The sequence below is a fragment of the Culex quinquefasciatus genome, chromosome 1 (genome assembly GCF_015732765.1).
Source record: "Culex quinquefasciatus strain JHB chromosome 1, VPISU_Cqui_1.0_pri_paternal, whole genome shotgun sequence".
In the NCBI taxonomy this organism is placed as follows: Eukaryota; Metazoa; Arthropoda; class Insecta; order Diptera; family Culicidae; genus Culex; species Culex quinquefasciatus.
In genome coordinates, this window is record NC_051861.1 from 3,696,681 (window position 1) to 3,716,234 (window position 19,554).

General features: G+C 38.3%; 1 protein-coding gene across 1 annotated transcript in view; it reads right to left on the reverse strand.

The window, feature by feature from the left end:
* Positions 1-19,554, reverse strand: part of LOC6032682 — a 51,855-nt gene that overhangs the window by 25,064 nt on the left and 7,237 nt on the right. Inside the window, exon 3 of the mRNA XM_038248210.1 lies at positions 8,277-8,373. Within this exon, the coding sequence (XP_038104138.1) occupies positions 8,277-8,373 (97 nt within the window). The remainder of the gene's footprint in view (positions 1-8,276; positions 8,374-19,554) is intronic.

The following is a 19,554-nucleotide window of genomic DNA, read 5'->3' on the forward strand; positions in this document are numbered from 1 at the left end:
AGGAGAATTTTATCTTTCTTTTGGTTATTAATTAATGGAATCAAACTTCGATAAAACGAAATAATTTTGGCAACACTGCTGCCCCCAACTTCTGCGAATCGATCTGGACAAACAGGTTTTTTGTTTGCTGAACCAGAAGGTGAGGGTGACCGGTTTTCGCACATACGACGACGGCATGTATTGCAATTTCAGCTCGAAATCGCACCCAGCAATCCTCTGGTTTGGCCTGCTGCCAATTTGTCTACCGTGTGTTGTAAACTCACGGCCAAACCTAAAATATGTCGTCAAACGACCGTTCACTGCAAATTTGCAAACAAGACTAAAGACCTGTCCCCGACAAAAGCCACTCTACACGATCATCCTGAGAGCGCACACATACTTGCGACTCTTTCATTTCATCTCTTCCACGCCGCGCGATTCCGACCCGACGCTCGAAAGCTTTGCAACCATCGCCGCAATCGTTCGTTATCTCTCTCTCCAATTTTTCTCTCTTAGCAAAGCTTTAAGTTGCGCAGCAGGACCAACCTATACGAAGCACTCACACTCATACAGCGCGCGTGTGTACACGTTGCTGACCAATTTTTTTGGCACACGAGAGTGCTTCGTCGTCTTGATCGTCGTTGCTTTTCAGCAAACCAAACCCAATCGTTTTCCAACTCAAACATTTGAAAAGGTCATAATTCATATCTACGTTTTATTTTTCATACAATAATTTATTCAATTAGTTTATTTTGCAAATATTGATTATCCTGGTCTTATTCTCTACATTATCCCCCTTCTCTACTCTTTTTTCTGTTTCTTTCTTTGGCTCTATTGAATTTTTAATATTTTAATATGAAGTGTCAAATAATGGAATGTTATTGAAAAGTTATAACAGTATTAAATTATGGGTAGATATGCATTTTCCAAATCTCACCTCAATGTTTTAGATCACTGTAGATATCTGTCAAATGAATCAAAATTTCATTTCTTGTGAAAGCAAAGCTCTCAGTTTTATCACATAGTATTGACAAATGGCGAATTTATTATTTTCAAACTTATCCTGCCTACTTGTACTTTTTTTTTTAACTATATAATTTCCTTTTAGCAGATCATCCAATTCTCAACATCTTACTTTCTTTTATCACACAAACGTATTTTTCTTCGTTATTTTTTTTTTCTTTCCTCATTTTTGGTAACATTTTGGCCACTTTTTTTTGTTGTTGATGTCTAGTTTTATTTTACGTTTTATATTCAAACTAGAATTCTTGAATTCATAGGAAAGTATTCTAATAATTCAATTTACAAAGTCATTCCCAGTTTTAAATATTGTCCTCTAAGTTTCGTATATTTTATCTTCAAGCTAATTGCAATTTTCAAAATCGTATGAAGTCATTCTACTTATAACTTTATAACTTTTTTTTATTTATTTTTTTTTGTTTCAAATGCGTTAATAAAGGATTCAGCTATACAGGCCACCGTACTTCTTCAAACTTTATAATCTTCTTCTGTTATAATTTAACGGAATCGACGTAACACCTTATAATGTGGCCCTCTTAAACCTTGCGGTTTCGTCTACGGATCCACAGGCGTGTATCGTTCTTTTTGCGACAAGACTCCGCCTCCCGGGTCTCCTAAGTATGAAGGTATGGCACGGGGAGAGGGCGCCGAATACCTATATTTACACTTGGAATTTTTTGCGTCCGCCTCGGGATTCGAACCGACGACCTCTGGATTGTGAGTTCAGTGCGCGGTCCGATTGATCCACACAGGCAGACTGTTATAATTTAACCTCTCTGATTATTTTACCCATTTATAATACTCATTTCATTCACTACAAGTAAAGTACCAAACTATTTTTTTTTGTTGCTCATCAAAATGTATTGATGATTTCCAGACTATCGTTGCTTACATGCTTACAAAACGCTGAGAAAATCCCATTTAATTTAATTTTATCCTGCATTTTTCCTGTTTCTGTTGATCTGTTCAATGCTTGAATATGGTGCGTTCTGATTTTCAAGTTACCGCTTTTAGTTTTTTTTTTAACTGATAGAAATTTCCAAAACAATTCCAAATTATTTCTTCTTTTGGGATCGTTCCTCTTTTCATATTGAGAAAAACACTGTTTTTTCAGAAACTCAATCCAATAATCAGACATAAAGCGTGTAGATTTAACATTTCCACATTAAACCTTACCGTTTCTTACACATTTTTTTACTGACAAAATGTTCAGAATCATCATAGGTAGTTTATTTTATTATACAGTCTTTTTTTTTTTTTTGCGAGAATCATTATTATTTTATTTTCTTGTTAAGGACTCAAATCTCTCGTTTCTTACATTTTCTGCTTAAACCGATATTTTATAATCATTCGAAATTCTTTTGCTCTTTTCTTGAAAAAAAAAAAACATTTTTTTTTTCAGGAACTCTAAACATCCTAAATAATTCCAAATTTGTACATCTTTTCATTATTTCAAATATCACTTTTCTAGAATCATCTCCAGGAACTCACTCCAATGATCGAACATAAATTCAGTTCAATTAACAAGCTATCGTTTCTTACATTATGGAAACTGGAAAAAATTTCCAAAATCGCCTTTTTTTCTTATGAAAAACAAATCAATCCTACTTTATTTCCTAAAAAAAACGGATCATGATACTTCAAAATCATTCTAAATTCAGTTTGTTGCTCTTTCATAAAAAAATCACTTTTATTTTATGTACTCTAGAAACTCAGTCCAATGTTTAGACACCAGGTGTATATATCTCGAAATAAATCTATTACATTTTCTCTTCAAACTTTAACGTTCTTTTTTTTTAATTTATCCTCATAGCGAATAAATCTTAAATCCAACGTTTATTACATATTCTTTTTTTTTTTTCATTTCATCCTTAACTGACAGAAATTTGCAAAATAATTCCAAGTTCTGCTATCTCTCAGAATCATTCCAAAATATATTTTTCCTCCTTTCACGATGAGAAAATAACTGTTATTTCATTTTCTAAGTCATTAAGCGTGTAGATTCGAAAAATCATCATATCTTGAATATTTGCCCTAGACAAAATGGTTAGGAATCATTACAGATTTTTTCTATCATTTCCATTTAATTTCCTTGCTCATTTTCATTTCTCATTTTTTTTCAAGCTGTTTTTTTCCCAAATTTTGTTATGCTTCGCTTGAAAAATAATTCTATTTCATTTCCTACAGGAACGCAGTTTATAACTTTAAATCATTGGAAATATAGTTTTTTTAATCAAAAAAACTCTTTTATTCACTTATCTCTTACTTATTTCTTACATTTACTATTTAAAAAAGATGGAAATCATTACAAATTCATGTTTATTTGTTTAGTTTTTTTTTTGTTCGTAGAAGGAAAAAAAATCACTTCTTCCATTTCGTTCAGAAATTCATGTCAATTAACAACGTGTAGGTTTCTAAGCTTACATTTTCTCCTTTAGCTAACTGGAATTTCCAATATTATTCCGAATCATTAAAATCGCCTCTTTTTTTGTGAAAACCCAATCAATTCTTCTTTATTATCTCCAAATTTTGTTCTGAATTATCCAAAATCATTCCACTTGTTTTTTTTTTCATGATAAAAAATACATTTATATTCAAATTACTCTAGAAGCTTAGCCCATTGTTTAGATAAAGGCCAAAAAATTCGAAATCACAGCGTCTATAATATTCTTTTTTTTTAAACTTTACACTTTTTTTTTTTTTAATCTTCACACATTTTTTTTTTGCTGTTTCCTTGAGAATACATAAAACACTACTATTTTATTATTTTGTTCCTTTTTTCTCTATAAGAAAGTTACTGTTATTTCAGTCTTTCAGTCATTAAGCGTGTAGATTTCAAAAGCCATCGTTTGTTTTTTTTTCCAAACTTTCCGTTTTTTTTCTTAAAGGGAAAAAATTGTTCGCAATCATTACAAATTGTTGTTTTTTTTTTCTATCGAAAAATCATTTTATACATTGTTTAAATATCTAATCTACTGTTTGTAGTATTTTTGCTATCGACCGATTTTATTTATATTTTTTTAAGCTATCCCAAATTTTGTTTTACTCTTTGCTTGAAAAAGAAATCTTATATTTCATTCCTTACTAAAACGCAGTTTATTGACTTCAAATATCCATCCAAATTATTTTGTTTTTTCTGATTTTTTTTTTGTTTTACAGAAAACGAGAGTATTTCAACCACCGTTCCTTACATTTTCTCCTTAAAATTGTTGAAATTTTCGAAATCATTCCAAATCCTTTTGTTAAACTTCGTTGAGGGGAAAAATCACTTTTTTTTTCATTTCGTTTGAAAACTCACTTCAATTAACAAATATAAGACGTGTAGGTTTCCAAGCTACCGTTTCTTACATTATCTCATTAAACTTACTGAAATTTCCAAAATTATTCCGAATCATTTGAATCGTATTTTTTTTTGTGTGAAAAATAAATCAGCTCTACTTAATTTCCTCCAAAAAATTTGTTAAGAATTCTTCAAACCCATTCAAAATTATTTTGTTTTGTAGATTTCAAAAACCATCGTATCTTTTTTTTAAACTTTCCGTTTTTTTTTAAGGGACAAAATTATTCGTAATCATTACAAATTGTTGTTTTTTTTTTTCTATCAAAAAATCGTTTCCGTGTTTTGATACATTGTTTAAATATCTACAGTTTGTAGTATTTTTTCATCGACCGATTTTATTTATTTTTTTTAAGCTATCCCAAATTTTGTTTTATTCTTTGCTTGAAAAGGAAATGTTATATTTCATTTCTTACAAAAACGCGGTTTATTAATTTCAAATATCAGTCCAAATCATTTTGTTTGTTTTTCTTTCGTTGAGGGGAAAAATCACTTCTTTTTTTCCATTTCGTTTAGAAATTCAGTTCAATTAACAATTATAAGACGTGTAGGTTTCCAAGCTACCGTTTCTTACATTATGTCATTAAACTGACAGCTCTATTTAATTTCCTCTAAAAAATCCGTTAAGAATTCTTCAAACCCATTCAAAATTGTTATGTTGTTCTTTCATGATAAAATATCACTTTTATTCAATTTCAACTCTCAAAAAACGACTTTTGCATTTTCTCTTCAAACTTCAACGTTCTTTTTTTCTTTTAAATCTTTTCCATTTTATCTTGTTCAGGTTTTTAATCAACCGTTTCTCATGTCTGCTCATCAACCCGATTTTTTTTTTTAATGCAATTCACGCTAAGAATCAAGTTGAGGCATTCGTCAACATTCTCTGTGTTTAGTTGAGGCGTTCGTCAACTGTTTTCATTAAAACATTTTCTGTTTTTTTTTCTGCAGTTGAGGCGTTCGTCAACTGTTTTTTTTTTTGTTCAGTTGAGGCGTTCGTCAACTGTTTTTTTTTTTGTTCTGTGGAGGCGTTCGTCCACTGTCTTCTTTTTCTTTTTTTTTTTCACGGTTGAGGCATCGCTCACTCCGTCTTTATGCCATGAAATCGTCACCATAATACCTACCAACTGCGCCATGTTGTAAACTCACGGCCAAACCTAAAATATGTCGTCAAACGACCGTTCACTGCAAATTTGCAAACAAGACTAAAGACCTGTCCCCGACAAAAGCCACTCTACACGATCATCCTGAGAGCGCACACATACTTGCGACTCTTTCATTTCATCTCTTCCACGCCGCGCGATTCCGACCCGACGCTCGAAAGCTTTGCAACCATCGCCGCAATCGTTCGTTATCTCTCTCCAATTTTTCTCTTAGCAAAGCTTTAAGTTGCGCAGCAGGACCAACCTATACGAAGCACTCACACTCATACAGCGCGCGTGTGTACACGTTGCTGACCAATTTTGGCACACGAGAGTGCTTCGTCGTCTTGATCGTCGTTGCTTTTCAGCAAACCAAACCCAATCGTTTTCCAACTCAAACATTTGAAAAGGTCATAATTCATATCTACGTTTTATTTTTCATACAATAATTTATTCAATTAGTTTATTTTGCAAATATTGATTATCCTGGTCTTATTCTCTACACCGTGGTCAGCCGCGCCAAGGCTTGCTGGGACCTGGAAATTAATAGTGCAAATGAGTAGGTCCGTTATGCGCGCGAGCCAAGTCGAGTTTTGCGAGCCAGTCGCCGTTCGTTCTGGTTTCGGAACTCTATGTTGCTAATAAAATAACCAATGTGATGTTGATGGCGGTTTGCTGCACGAAAAGTTTACGAAGAAAAGCCGTGGCGGTGCTGCTGCTGTTGCTGATTGTGCGGGAAATTTATGACCATGCTGCTGCTCTAACGAACGAAGCAGACCTTGGGAACGGATCCGAAGGGGGGTTGAGTGACCTTTGCGTGATTATGTTGGGGTTTTAACTGAATACGGTTGAATAAATAAATCGTTTAGAAAATGGCATGTTGGTTATCTCTAAATAAAGTTTAATCAAGTTTTTTGTACATCTTTGAAAATAAAAAAAACAGCAATTCTGGCAACCAGGCCCACCTGTCAAAACAGAACTTTGTACTCTAATCCAAAATAACCCAGATTTCGTTAAACTACCTCAAAAATTGATGTTGGAGTGTTTGTCGTATTTAGAACATTCTACTCGAATCAACTCAAAACTCCAAAATTATTTCTCTCAGATTGGAATTTTAAATTAAATCATATTAATATTATGCAAAAGAAATTGTATTGTTGTTAGTAAAACAAAACAAATAATTCCAATATAACAACTTATCTGGCAACTAGGTCCAGCTGTCCAACCCAGTCAGTTCACTTTGTTTTCGAATCGGTTGTTGCGTTTGAACCAGAATTCGTATACGATTCGAATCGAGTTCCGTTACAAAATTTGAATTTTACTGACTTGGACATACTTAACAAACTGATTCAAAACCACTTGGGTTTTGGTTTTTAAGCAGATTTAAGTAAAAGATTTGAAAGAATTTCGAGATTTTTTATCGATTCGCACATTCGCACATTCAAAATCACCCAGTTTTCGTAAACCGATCCTACTCAGAAATGAGTGAAAAAGGCATCTGGCACATTTGAGTAAATTTCCCTCAGAATTCAACAAAAATTGGTTCAAATTCGCTCAGACCATTAGAGTTTAGTCTAATCTGATAGGTTTCTTATTTACTTATTTCTGAGCAGGTTCGATTTTGACGAAAACAGAGTGGTTTGAAATTAGTGTGTAGGAACTTCATATGGTTTTAGAGACATAAAATGAAAAATTTTAAGTCAACGAAAAATACGAACAATTTTTGTTCCAACGAAGCTGAAGTTTTAAAAAAATGTTTTTTCAAAAGTATTGAAAATGTTCTTAATTTTTGATATTTTAAGAATTCCGAATTTTGAATAATAAGTTCATTTGTATGTTTTTTGAATAGTGTCAGTCCATAAAAAAATAATAAAAAAATAGTGCAGTCCATACCAAATTTGCTTGCAAATTTGAATCGCTTTGCGAAAAGCCAAGACAAAACTCGTTTCCAAATTTGAGTGGGTTATTTGGGAGCCCAGCCCGAAAACGGCTGTTCTGAATGAAATAAAAATATATGATTTTCAAAAGCATTGAAAATGTTCCTAATTTTTGATATTTAAAAAATACCGAATTTTGAATAATAAGTTTTTTTATGTTTTTTACATAGTGTCATACCACAGAGTATATACTATACAAAAATAAAAAAAATTACAGCCCATACAAATTTTGCTTGCAAATTTGAATCGCTTTGCGAAAAGCCGGGACAAAACTGATCGCTTTTCTGAATGAGATGGTTCAATTTAAAACTATCTCATACAACTTCATGCCACCCTAGGCCCAAATCTAAAAAATGTTTTTTTTCTCGAAATGATGAATTTACAATTTTCTAAAATAAGCCTAATTTAACTAAGGAAAACTTTTTCCGCCTAACTCAATTTAAAAAGATTTCAAAAAATCTTCCCACAATTTAAATAAAAATTTCATCAAAACTTCTACGGTTTTGGAATAATCATCAAAAGAGCTATGATATAGATTAGCGTATAAAAAATCCCATACACGCTCATTCAATATAACTCATTTCCCAGTAAATTTTACTCAGATTTCGTTAAAATTGAACTTACAGAATTACAGAAGTTTTCTTCTACAATTTTTCAATACAGTGTCCCTATAAAATTTAATTTAAATTCATATTTTTTTTGTAAACTTGAGTCAAACTTCTCAAGAGTAGGTCCAGTCTTGAAGAATTCTAAACAAAAATTACTCAAAAATAAGAAATTGTGAATGAGCGTGTTGAGATGTCAGATTTGACAGTTTCACTCTAAAGTGAAATTAATCAATATCAATAACTGAACAAAACTTACCTTTTTTGGTTCGTTTCGAGTTTTTCTTCTCCTTGACCAGCGCCCTCCTCTCCTTTTCGCTGGACGACGTATTCCTAGAGCTAATATCACTGGTGTTCTGCAAGAAAGAAAAAAACGAGAAAAAGAAAACAAAGAGTTAGCAAATAGATAGCAAACTAGCGTGAGTCCTTAAAACCAGCAGAAAAAAGTGCATAATGGGCGAACTTCCTGCATTTCGTCTTCGGAACGGGGAAAGTTATCATCACACAGTCAGAACCAGAACCCAAGTAGCGGAAAAAATGCCCCCGTCCTCTTTACTTTGCACAGCTCATATATGACCGAGGTTGTCGGAAGGAGCAACACTTGCCCGCACCACGGGCCGCCGGATGGGGAGGAAATAATTTGAATTAATGTGAACGTCGGCGGCCCTCGGTGCAGTACTCAAAGTTTGAGTAGGAAATCCAACTTGAGTTGAGAAAAATCATGAAATTAATGTGTATTTTTCGTTCAGTGTGGTCGAATTGAAGAACTGTCAAAACGCTACACGGTGATTCGGTTCAACCGAAAAAGAGGTTTTTCTCGAGCAAAATGTAAATTTTACACATTTTTTTCGCCATTCTGCATGGAATGCAAAAAGCAGAAGAGATTTGCCCATCCATGGCGAAATGATTTCCCCTTTTTACACACAGACAGAGAGATTGAGCGCGTTTTGCTTTGATGCGCTTTCGAGTATGTGAGGTTATGTTTGCGAGCGTCGTCGTGTGGGTGGTCCTCCAACCGCCAACTGGGAACTGTTTTACCGCGTGGGAGTGAAGGACATCCTCTAAGCTCTCGTTTAGTTTTCAGCTTCCAGTACTCTCTGGGGGTACTTATTGTAATCATGTCGCACTCGACGTCAGTTTGCGGTTTGGTATGTGTTCACTTTTGCATTTTAAAATGCGCTTGGTTACCTTTGAGCAGTGTGTTTTACGCACTAATTAGATGAGGTTTAGCTTTTCTGAAAAAGGTTCCATTTTCCGGTAACATTTGAGGGGAATAAAATTGAAATTTTCAAGGAGCACTTACTAAAAAGACAAAAACTAAAGCTATACTAACCCAATCTAGCTCAAATTTGGACAGGAGATGCGTAAGAATGTTGGCTACAAGTTGTCGAAGCGATTTACCGGAAAAATGCACTATTTTCGAGAAATTTCAATGTTACTAAAAGAAATTTCGAGCTTTCCCTCAGCCCTTAACATGATCTCAAACGTCAAACTTACACTTTGAAACAAAAAAACAACAAACACATGTGTACATAACATTTCCGCACAAACAAACCACTACAACATCGAGGTGCATCTAATGTAAACATTGCAGAAAGCAACAAAAAACAATTGTATACCTCCTAAGTGGAGGAGCCACCGAGTGCTTCTCATTAGCATTACGCTGCTGCCTTACCCCGCATCCACCATCTTTACCCATTTCACTTTCCTACCCCTAGCACTTTGCTCGAACCCTTTCTCTAGCGCCATCAATGAACATTTGGTGTGTGTGCGTGCACACATACACCGTATTGAGCGGTCTGATACTTTTTTTTTCGGTGCAACGCACACTCACACAGTAGGCGACTTTTGACAAGCGCGCGCGCTCGCAGCGCCGCCTACTGGCACCGAGTCGGGGGGTAGGAAAGTCATTTACATAAACACAAATTGAAGTTAATTGCAAAAAAAGGCAAATGTAATGCACCATAATGAGCGGGCTCGGGCTCTTTCTGCAGCGTGTTTGCAACCTGTTTCGTTGGAGTTTTTTTTTAAATACTTTTTTCCCTCCGTGTTCAACCACTAATGACGTCTGTTAGTGCGCGCTCGTTTGTTATATTGATGGTGGTGGTTGTGGCTGCAAAGTTGTTGAAAATTAGTACTCCTATCAGTTGGGGACCACCGCGGTCGTCGATTAGGGGAAGGCCGTCGAATGTGTCGCATGGAGTAGTAATTTAGCTTGATGTGACCCTTGGGGGTCATTTCGAGGACTGACTTTATCCTACCCCTGCCAGAAAATGACACTTCGAAACCTTTCGCATTGTTTTCAAAAGTGACAGATAAACCATCTAGAAAGCTTATCTATGTCCCACAGTGCTAATGGCGTCAACAAAAATTGGTCATGTCAAAAGTTCACAAAGTACCTTGTTCGACCTTAACGTGTCTCTTCTTCTATAAGGACTCTTTTTCACCTGGGTGCGGATAGCACCAGAGGGACTGCCCGCTGTGACAGGTTGAAGGACTCTACTGCAATGCCGACAGAACCATAGAATGAATGGTCGGATGGCGTGTCCTCACTTCGAAGACATTGTTGTAACAGTAGCAACTCGGCACAGCAGGCCATGCGACACGCAACCGGACTCTTGATGGAGTTGTACCCCTCCAGCGGGTCATGGCCTACCAAGCTGAAGTGAGGTGCTGACCTTTCCGCTGTGACGTTTGCATACACACTTATCAGCGAATGCCGAGATTCCCCCGTCAAGCTTACCCACTCAGAGCGCTCGCGTCAAAAATTGCATATCAAAAAAGCAAACAGATCTCTATCCCTCCGGAGGAGGAGTCGAAAAAAAACATCCCACTACGCAGAAGAAAGCCAAACCCGATGTTTACCTCCGGAGTGCATCCCCCATCAACCCGTTGTTGAAGTACCACTTTGGGTGGCTCGAGCCCGTCATGAATATGCGGCCGCGAAGCCCGGGCCGGAAACGTGACACTTCATAGATGGCGCGCGCGCGAGAAGCCACTCCAGACTCCTCCGCCACCGCAACGCGGGTTGCTGCGATGCTGACTGGACGCAAATTTTGTCAAAATCGACCCTACTCAAAAATGAGTAAGGAAACTGTCATATTTGAGATTTTTTCTCAAAACTCAACAAAATTTAGGGAAATTTGAGATTTTTGTCATTTACTCATTCCTGAGTAGACTCGAATTTGACGAAAACTAAGTGATTTTAATTTAGGGTGTACATTTGCCGAAGTAAACAAGCAACTGTCACATTTCTTCCCTGTACAAAAATCAACTTTCAGCTTACTCGATATCGAGCAGTTTTAGTCGAACTTCAAGGAAAGAAGACAAATTTTGACGACAAACGTCAAATTTGTTTTGAAAATGGCTTAATAGAACACAACTCCGGCCATTTACCGTCAGACTGACTGGCTTCTGCCGGGTTTCACCTCCAGAAATGCAAATCCGCTCCAAACGAAAGCACCCTAAAGGCTTCTCGTCTTCGTTTTCGCCGGCGCGCTGACAAGTGTCAACAGAAGAAGTCCCTCGAGGAGGTGACAGCCCGCGACAACAACAGTAGTAGGCAATGGAGAGAAAAAAAAACTGTCACTCGCGAAATAGTGCACAAGAAACGTGCTGAAACTTTATCTGCGCTGATTTAATAGAGTCACTCTCCTCCGCCGGGTTCGGTCCGTTCCATTGGTCTTGTCGTGACGGGGAGGGAAAAACTAACAACAAAGTAGGCCAGGGGGAAACGGCCACGTAATTGGGTTTGTTACACTGTTAATCAATTTACACGTGCTCTGTTGGGTCAACTTTCCGCTTTTGTTTCACTTTCCCGGGGAAAACAATGCGCTCATTATGGCAACTATTTACATCTTGTTATAGCGAGCAACACCTGTCCGCTGCAGCGGAGAGGAGGAGATGCCGCCGCTCGTAATAATAGCTGTCAACGTGTCCTACCCCTCCGCGCGCCACCAACAAAGTTGGCGTGACGCTACTGTCAAAAACAAAGATGGCGCCTTACACAATACGCGAGGTGCGTCCATTGAATGCAAATATATGTTGTCAAATTTGGACAGTTTTTCTTCGCCCCCTGCTTACATCACATCAATCAGTTCGAGCTGATGACCAGTGGCGCCGACATAAACGAGGGGCTTGCCGCGGCCGTAACGCCGAACGCGAAAATTGGCGATAAATTAAGACGATAGCGAGAGAGAGAGAGAGGAGACGAGTTTAAACTAATTACGGAGCCAAAGCGTGCGCGCTCGCGTTCGCCGATTTTGTGGGTTATCTTCTTCGTTCTTTGTTGTTGTTAAATCGCGGTGGCGCCATCTACTCGTAACGAGTCGAAAATTGGGGCACGTGAACTGCGCTGGTCAAGGGGCAAGACAGTGAGTAATTAGTTGTTTAGATTGTCAGTGTCGTACCCCTCGTAGTCAGTTAATTAAATTTCTAATCGGCTAATTGAACCTGGAATGTGGTGTGGGGTACCCCTTCTGTACACATCAAAGCATGCGTGGAGAGATCACTGTCAGCTTGGCCTCAGCCGCATCAATGTGGTCAACTGTGGTCTCTTTATCGACTGTGAGTGCCATTAGTGGTTAACGTGGATGATGGGTTGGGGCTTGGGTCAGGTTTGGACCTCGTGTGGCGAGTGAAGACGAACCGAAGGGGGTTACACAATCCGGACTCAGACGGATTGATTGGAACCATGGTGGCGGGGACCGGCATGAACAACAACGTAATCAAAGTAGCCTGGGGCGGCCTAATCGGTTTAATGGGCTCTGCAGTTATAAGATGAGTGAGATGCAGTGCGTGGAATATTTTTGATGTTTTTTGCATTTTAAGAAAAATATTAGATTACAAAAATATTTGAGGAAAACGAGTTAATTGCAATTTTTCAGTTTAATGATATTTTTCCATTTTTTCTTTTTTTTTGTTATTTTTCCTATGTTTTTTTTGACATTTTTACTATTTTTGCATTTTTTGAATTTTTTGCATTTTTTGCAATTTATGCAATTTATGCAATTTTTGCATTTTTTGCATGTTTTTTAATTTTTGCATTTTTTCCTTTTTTTTGATATTTCTGTGACTTGTGCTATTTTTGCTATATTTTTTGTTTTTTTTTGCTGTTTTGCATTTTTTTCTATTTTTGCCATTTTTAAGCTATTTTTGCTTTTTTGCTATTTTTTATATTTTTGCTACTTTTTTTTTAATTTTTGTTATTTTTGTTATCTGTGCTATTTTTGCTATATTTGCTATTGTTGCCTTTTTTGCTATTTTTGCTGTATTTACTACTTTTGCTATTTTTGATTTTTGATATTTTTGCTATTTTTACTATCTTTGTTAAAAACTAAATTAATCTAAATCAAAACACGCCAAATGTTCCAGCATTTTCAAGCTCGTGGCAAAAATTAATCCCATAATAGCCGACTCTAATCAACCCCCGGGTAATCTGGTTTCGAGCGTAGAGAACCACGAGACTTGTCTGCCACCAATAATCCCAGTTAGTCACCCTCACTGATAGCACACGGTCAACGGAAATAAACCAAAACAAGATAAAATCTAACAGTAGCACAGCTGATAACACAGCTTTTGTTGCGCTCGGAACTGCCATAAACAAGCTCCAGGAATAGAGGAGAATTAATTGCACCATCGAACATTTCCTGGTTCAAGTTCTAATCATTTTGAGCAAGGTTAGAACATAGAGTAATATTCCAGACAAAAAAAGATAAACGATATTTAAGTTTGTGTTAAATGTTGCAAAACTGGCAGCACTGTTGATCAAACCAAATGTCAATACTTCTAAACATTAGTCTATGACCAAATCGCAGCAGCCCTTGAAATGTTGGCAAACCCAACGCATGATAATAATGGCATTGTCAGGGCCTGCTCCGCCTTAGCTCCAAGGTTGTGATAACGCTTCGCTTTTCGCACGCAAACCCTACGCAATGACAGATTGCATTCGAAGAAGTGAGGAAATTGACACATGCAGTGCGGAAGTAACCGACAGCTGCGGAGGTTTTTTTTTTATTAGAAGTTGGTTAGAAATCATCATAAATTCCTTAAAACCTTTTTTCTCAGTGCAGCTGTCAAAATTTGCCATAATGGCGTCAGCCATTGAAACCGAGCTCAAAGGGCAAAACTTTTATCGCGAAGCTCATTGAGATTCAATTATTATATTGAAATTTGCACCCACATCAGAGATCGCTCCCAACCCGTCGATAAAAATCAAATTACAGCCCCACACGGCGCCGGAAACTTTCGCCGAACTCAATTTTCATACAAATTTAAAATCCCATTTCAATTTCTCAAAAAAAAGTATGCAAAGGCGCGCCCTTTCCCACGTCCCAGTTCCGGAACCTCACGAAAAATAAAAAGCAAGAGTTTTTACGTCTTCTTCCTCTTCACACTTCCCAAGGGGTTGTTCAGAGGCCTTGCTTTTTGCACCAGAATTCCCCCAAACATGACGTCGTCGACGTCTAGCTAGTTATTAAACCGCGCCGCCTTCACCTTAAGAAGTCAGCGTTCCCTAACCTCACTTTTGCGGAAGTCTCGTTCGACGAAATTGAGTGTTCGATTATTGGCATTATTTGGAATTTTTTGGTAGGGGGAAAATGTGCGCGGATTTGTTTTCTTCCCTATTTGAGCGTTGAAAGTGACAGCTAGGGTTGACGTAAACAAAGGGCCTAACATAAACAGTTTTTGTCTGTAAAAGCTGTAAAAGCTCTTTTGATTCATTTGAAACAAATGTCGTAAACATTGATAAGGCCCTTTAAAAAACCATTCAAATGTCTTTTTTCTGATATTAAGACATAATTTTACAATTTAACATTTCTCCCTACTGTTAGGAGTAAATCCAGTAAGGTCATACTCATAAAAAAGAAAACTGAAAACAGGTAACCTTCCCTGCGGCCAATCCTGACTTTTGCTGCACCCATGATCGCTTCGAAAATGTCAAAACAAGACAAATGGAATGAATATTTCATAAATAACTATTACTTAGACTCGTTTGGACTCACCATCTACAGAAAAAATAGAGTAGCGGTCAAAATATGCATTCTATGGAATATGTTGCTAAATATATTTATTTGATAGCTGTCAAACGTACGCTCTCATTAAAGGTTACGAACTGATTCGAAAGTATTCAATTTAAGAATAACTCAATCGTCAAATTCAATTGTCAAACTGATGGTTCTGAATACGCTTATCGTGAGTTGCTCAAAACACTTCGGAATTTACCAAAAAATCAAGGCAAAATAAGCATTTTTGAGCCCCGCTACAGCCTACTTGTCTGTGACAGCTCGCAAGAAACCGAGAAGGGGTCACAACACACGCCCGGGAGCGTAAAACCGAGAGTTGTGACGAAATAAACAAAACAAAACCAACATTCGAACAAGGTTAGACCCGTGGAAAGTGTGAGAAACACTCTCGCTTGACAGAAGCTCTTTTCTGCAAATGTATGTTCGTGTGTGTGTGTGCGAGCTCCATTGTTGTTATTGTTTCCGTTTGTGCCAAACAGACCGAAAGGAAACCGACTTTACTCTCTTCGCGGCGTTTCGATTTCACTCCCGGGAGTCCGCTCAGTTGGGCCACCGGACCGGAACCCGGACGTTTCGACGTCGGTTTGTGAAGAAGACCCAAGGCGTGGCGCGAATCGGGAACTGTAATTAAGGTTGAAACGCAGCGGCAGTAACAATCACAGCAGGCCTTGGGTTTGGTTAACCACCAAGAAGGAGGGAAGGAAGCAGAGGGGAACTGTCAGCTGTGCAGTGAGCGTGAGATCGATCGAAGTTGGCGGTTTCGATCCACTGGAATGCAGTGGACAGCTGTCACAGACCTAAGAATCGAAAACTTTGTTGCATTAGAGGGCGTTTCCCTAACACGGACGTCAGAAGCAAGCACCTAGCTACTAAGCAAACGTTTTTCGACCGCAGGTAAGTCCGTTCCAGCGTTGCAGTTTCCAGTCCGGGTAAGTACGGTAAGTGCACCTAATCCACAATAAACTAAAACTGTCACCCTGTCAGTGCTGTCAATAAACAGTCCACCCGATTAACTGCCAAAGTGGTCCCGTTTATCGTGTGTATGTCCGACCGTCCAGTTTAGCTGGAGCGCGCAGGCAGGGCTTGTCGTTCCGACTCGTTAGCTGCCTAACTGATTGTGGGTGAACGGTGCAACTTTTTCCCATTTCTTGCGAAAGTTTTTCTCGCCAACCGGAGGAAAAGCTGTCATGGCACTGCAATAACAGTAAGACAAAGTCCGTCCGTCGGTTGCGATGGTTGCACCGGAGACTTTAATCAGATTATAAAAATTACGTTTTTCTCCAAAGGAGGTTGGGGGAAGCCGCAGAGAACGAGAAGAACTTCTTCAGTTTCGTTTTCATCCCGGTGATATTAAATTACTTTCCGCACGGTACAGCATTTTTCAAAACGGAGAAAAAGAATCCAGCGCGCAAACACAGGGATAAAACAAATCAAACACCGCTCGTAGCGGTTTATTGCGCGGTAACTTCTGTGGAGTCTCGGGAGATCCGGGATTTTCCCTTCTTTCCGCTTGTTAAGCCGCGGAGTGTTTGCCAAGTCGAGGTGGATTCAATTAGGGCACATCCAGCGCGATTTTATGAAGACAAATTCGCTGAACGGGAAGGCACGTGGTCGAGAAGGTCAAACAAAGCTCCGACAACTCCTACTTATTTAAATTGCTACACAGAAAGTGACGCAACGCACCGTGTGCTTGTCAACAGTCAAGCAGCGGGTAAACTTTGGCCATAAATCACAACCACTTCATCAAATCCCTCAAGAAGAGAGTGAAAAAAAGCCATAACCGAAAAAGCGAACGACGACGAAAAAGTTCCCAAGGTGTCGAAGCGCTTGATGACAGCTGCAGGGTTGCATCACGAAAGAGCTAACCACTGCGTTTGGAAGCTTGCATCACGATTAAAAACTGACAAAAAAAAGAACGGCTGGACAAACTCGTGCACACACACACATAGGGCATTTCTCACGCACCGTACTGTGTCGTCACCTTAACGAGCGCAGCAGGCAGGTCAACACAGCAGGCCATCGTCGTCGTCGACAAAGTCGACGTTTGCCGTTTGATCAAACAAAGATGGCCTTGATAAGGGATTTCGGGAGAGGACGCGCGGTCACTTTTTAGTCGGGGTTAAGTGGTTTGACGTTTGTGATGCAATTTTGTTGGGCTTTACTTTGGATTAGGGAGCTTTGTTTGCTCAACAGATCGGAAATCCATCGATTAAAAACGTCAAACGCTCCATCAACTGGTGTGCTCTCAAATACGGACGTAACATTTAAGCACCTAGTTATATCCGATTCTGTTGATTTGCTTTGAGGTAAGTAGTTCCAGCATTTTATTTTTGGTAAGTACATCTTTATTACAATAAGCATTAAGGTTAAGAACGAACTCAATAATTCTGTCAACTGTCAATAATTTTCAACAAAATAAATAAATTTCATGCAATCACTTTCCTCACAGACACCAAGAGATTGCGTGATTTTCAAGGCATTTCCTAAGACTTCTTAAATTTCATAAGCAAAAACAAAACCTCAACCTAAATGTCAAGTGCGACATCGCACTCGTCATCTTGCCCGCACGCTAAATCAATCTACCGGCAATCGATGCCCGCTTGCGTTGTGCGGTTTCTCAACCCCCAACTTGAATTACGCACGCCTTCAAGTACGCAACGTGGTCTTGTCTCGCGGGCTGCCACCGTAACTGGGTTAGAACCCGAGGAGATTTGGCGTTCCGAAAACCGCACACGTAACTTGGCTTGAGGAATTTTGCGCCCAACCTGAAAAATGTTTGCAAAATTTGCCCCGACAGTGTCAAATGTGGTCGTCGCAGCCTTCTTCGTTCGTTAGCGAAACGAGACTCGGTTGTCATTAGCTTGCTGCTTGAGATTGAGAGGCTCGTACGGACAGAACGAGAAGGGAACCCGGCACTAATGACAGCCAGGGTCCCACTGACATTGCTACTAATTTTTGGATTTACATAACAAATTAAGGCTTCTCGATGCTGTTGTTGTGTTTTCTTTTTTTGGCAAAACCTTGCGGCAATTATTGCCGCAGAGAAATGCGCTGGGAATGAGAAATTTCGTCATTTATTTGTCGCAGCTTTCACTCATTTCAGCTCAACTTATTGTTGAAGGCCGAGTTTACAAATATGCAATTCAGAAAGCTTCTCTAACACGGACGTCAGAATCGAGCACCTAACTGCTTCTACCAATATTTTTTTACAGTTCTCAGGTAAGTACATTTCATAGGAGCAGTTGAACAAGCTGGTAAGTACAGTCATTTTAAGTAAAACTAAAACGATAAACCTGTCACTCAGTCAATTCTGTCAATAAAACTTTAACCCATTAATTTGTGAAATCATCTGCAACCATAGTGAAAGCTAGTGATGAGTCGAGATATCCATTCAGCGCCATAAAAAAACATCTCGTGAGACTCTCGCAAACTACCAGCAACCGTCAAACAATGCCGCTGCGCCATAAAACAATAGTGCGAACTGCATATAAAATTGCGCACCAAAGAGAGATTTTGAGTTTCCGAAACTCCCGTAAAAGTTGGGACTTAACAACGCAGCTCAGTATTAAACGACCGTAAATTTAATGACTCGACACACTGCAGCAGTACGGAGATGATTTAGTTTCGGATAGTCTCACGGGACGCGTTTCAGGATACCTACTTCCTGGCTCTGGCTATAAAATCTTTTTCGTCCTTTCGGGGCCGACGACGAAGTCGACACGGTGAGAAAACATATGTTGGGTCGAGAGTTCAGTTTTCGGGATGTGGGCCAAATCGATAAATTACAGAGGAGAGTCTTTTTGGGAGTGAAAAGGTGAACCTTTTTCGTTGGCACGGTGCTCAAAATACCGTTATTATGAAAAAAAATATGCACTCCGAGATTTTGGGGTCTATCGATACCATAGCGCATCTCTGTGCAAAAATAAAACACACATGTATTTTCGAGACATATGGATTAAGAAAAACCAAAACAATCAATACAATTTCAGCACTTTAAAGAATATGCATTTCGAGATAAAGGTGTGCTTCATATAACTGTCAAGTATCTTGGGCCAAGCAGGTTCTGATGTAGTTTCGATGCCATGCCAGAAAATCCATAATACAATTTCAGCACTTTAAAATATGCATTTCGAGATGATGTTTGCTTCATAAGACTGTCAAGCCAAGTTTGAAGGTTTTCTGATGTTTCGAGATACAGCCATTTTAAATGTTATTTCCGATTTTTCAAAGAAAATCCATGAAATCAATTTAATTTCAGCATTTTAAAGAATATGCATTTCGAGATAATGATGTTTTTGCTTCACAGATCTCTGGGCCAAGTTTGCTTGCTGATAGTTCTCGAGATACAGCCATTTTAAATGTTATTTCCGATTTTTCAAAGAAAATCCATAAATTCAATACAATTTCAGCACTTTAAAGAATATGCATTTGATAATGATGTTTTTTGCCATATGACTGTCAAGCATCTCTGGGCCAAGTTTGCTGATGTAGTTCTGAGATACAGCCATTTTA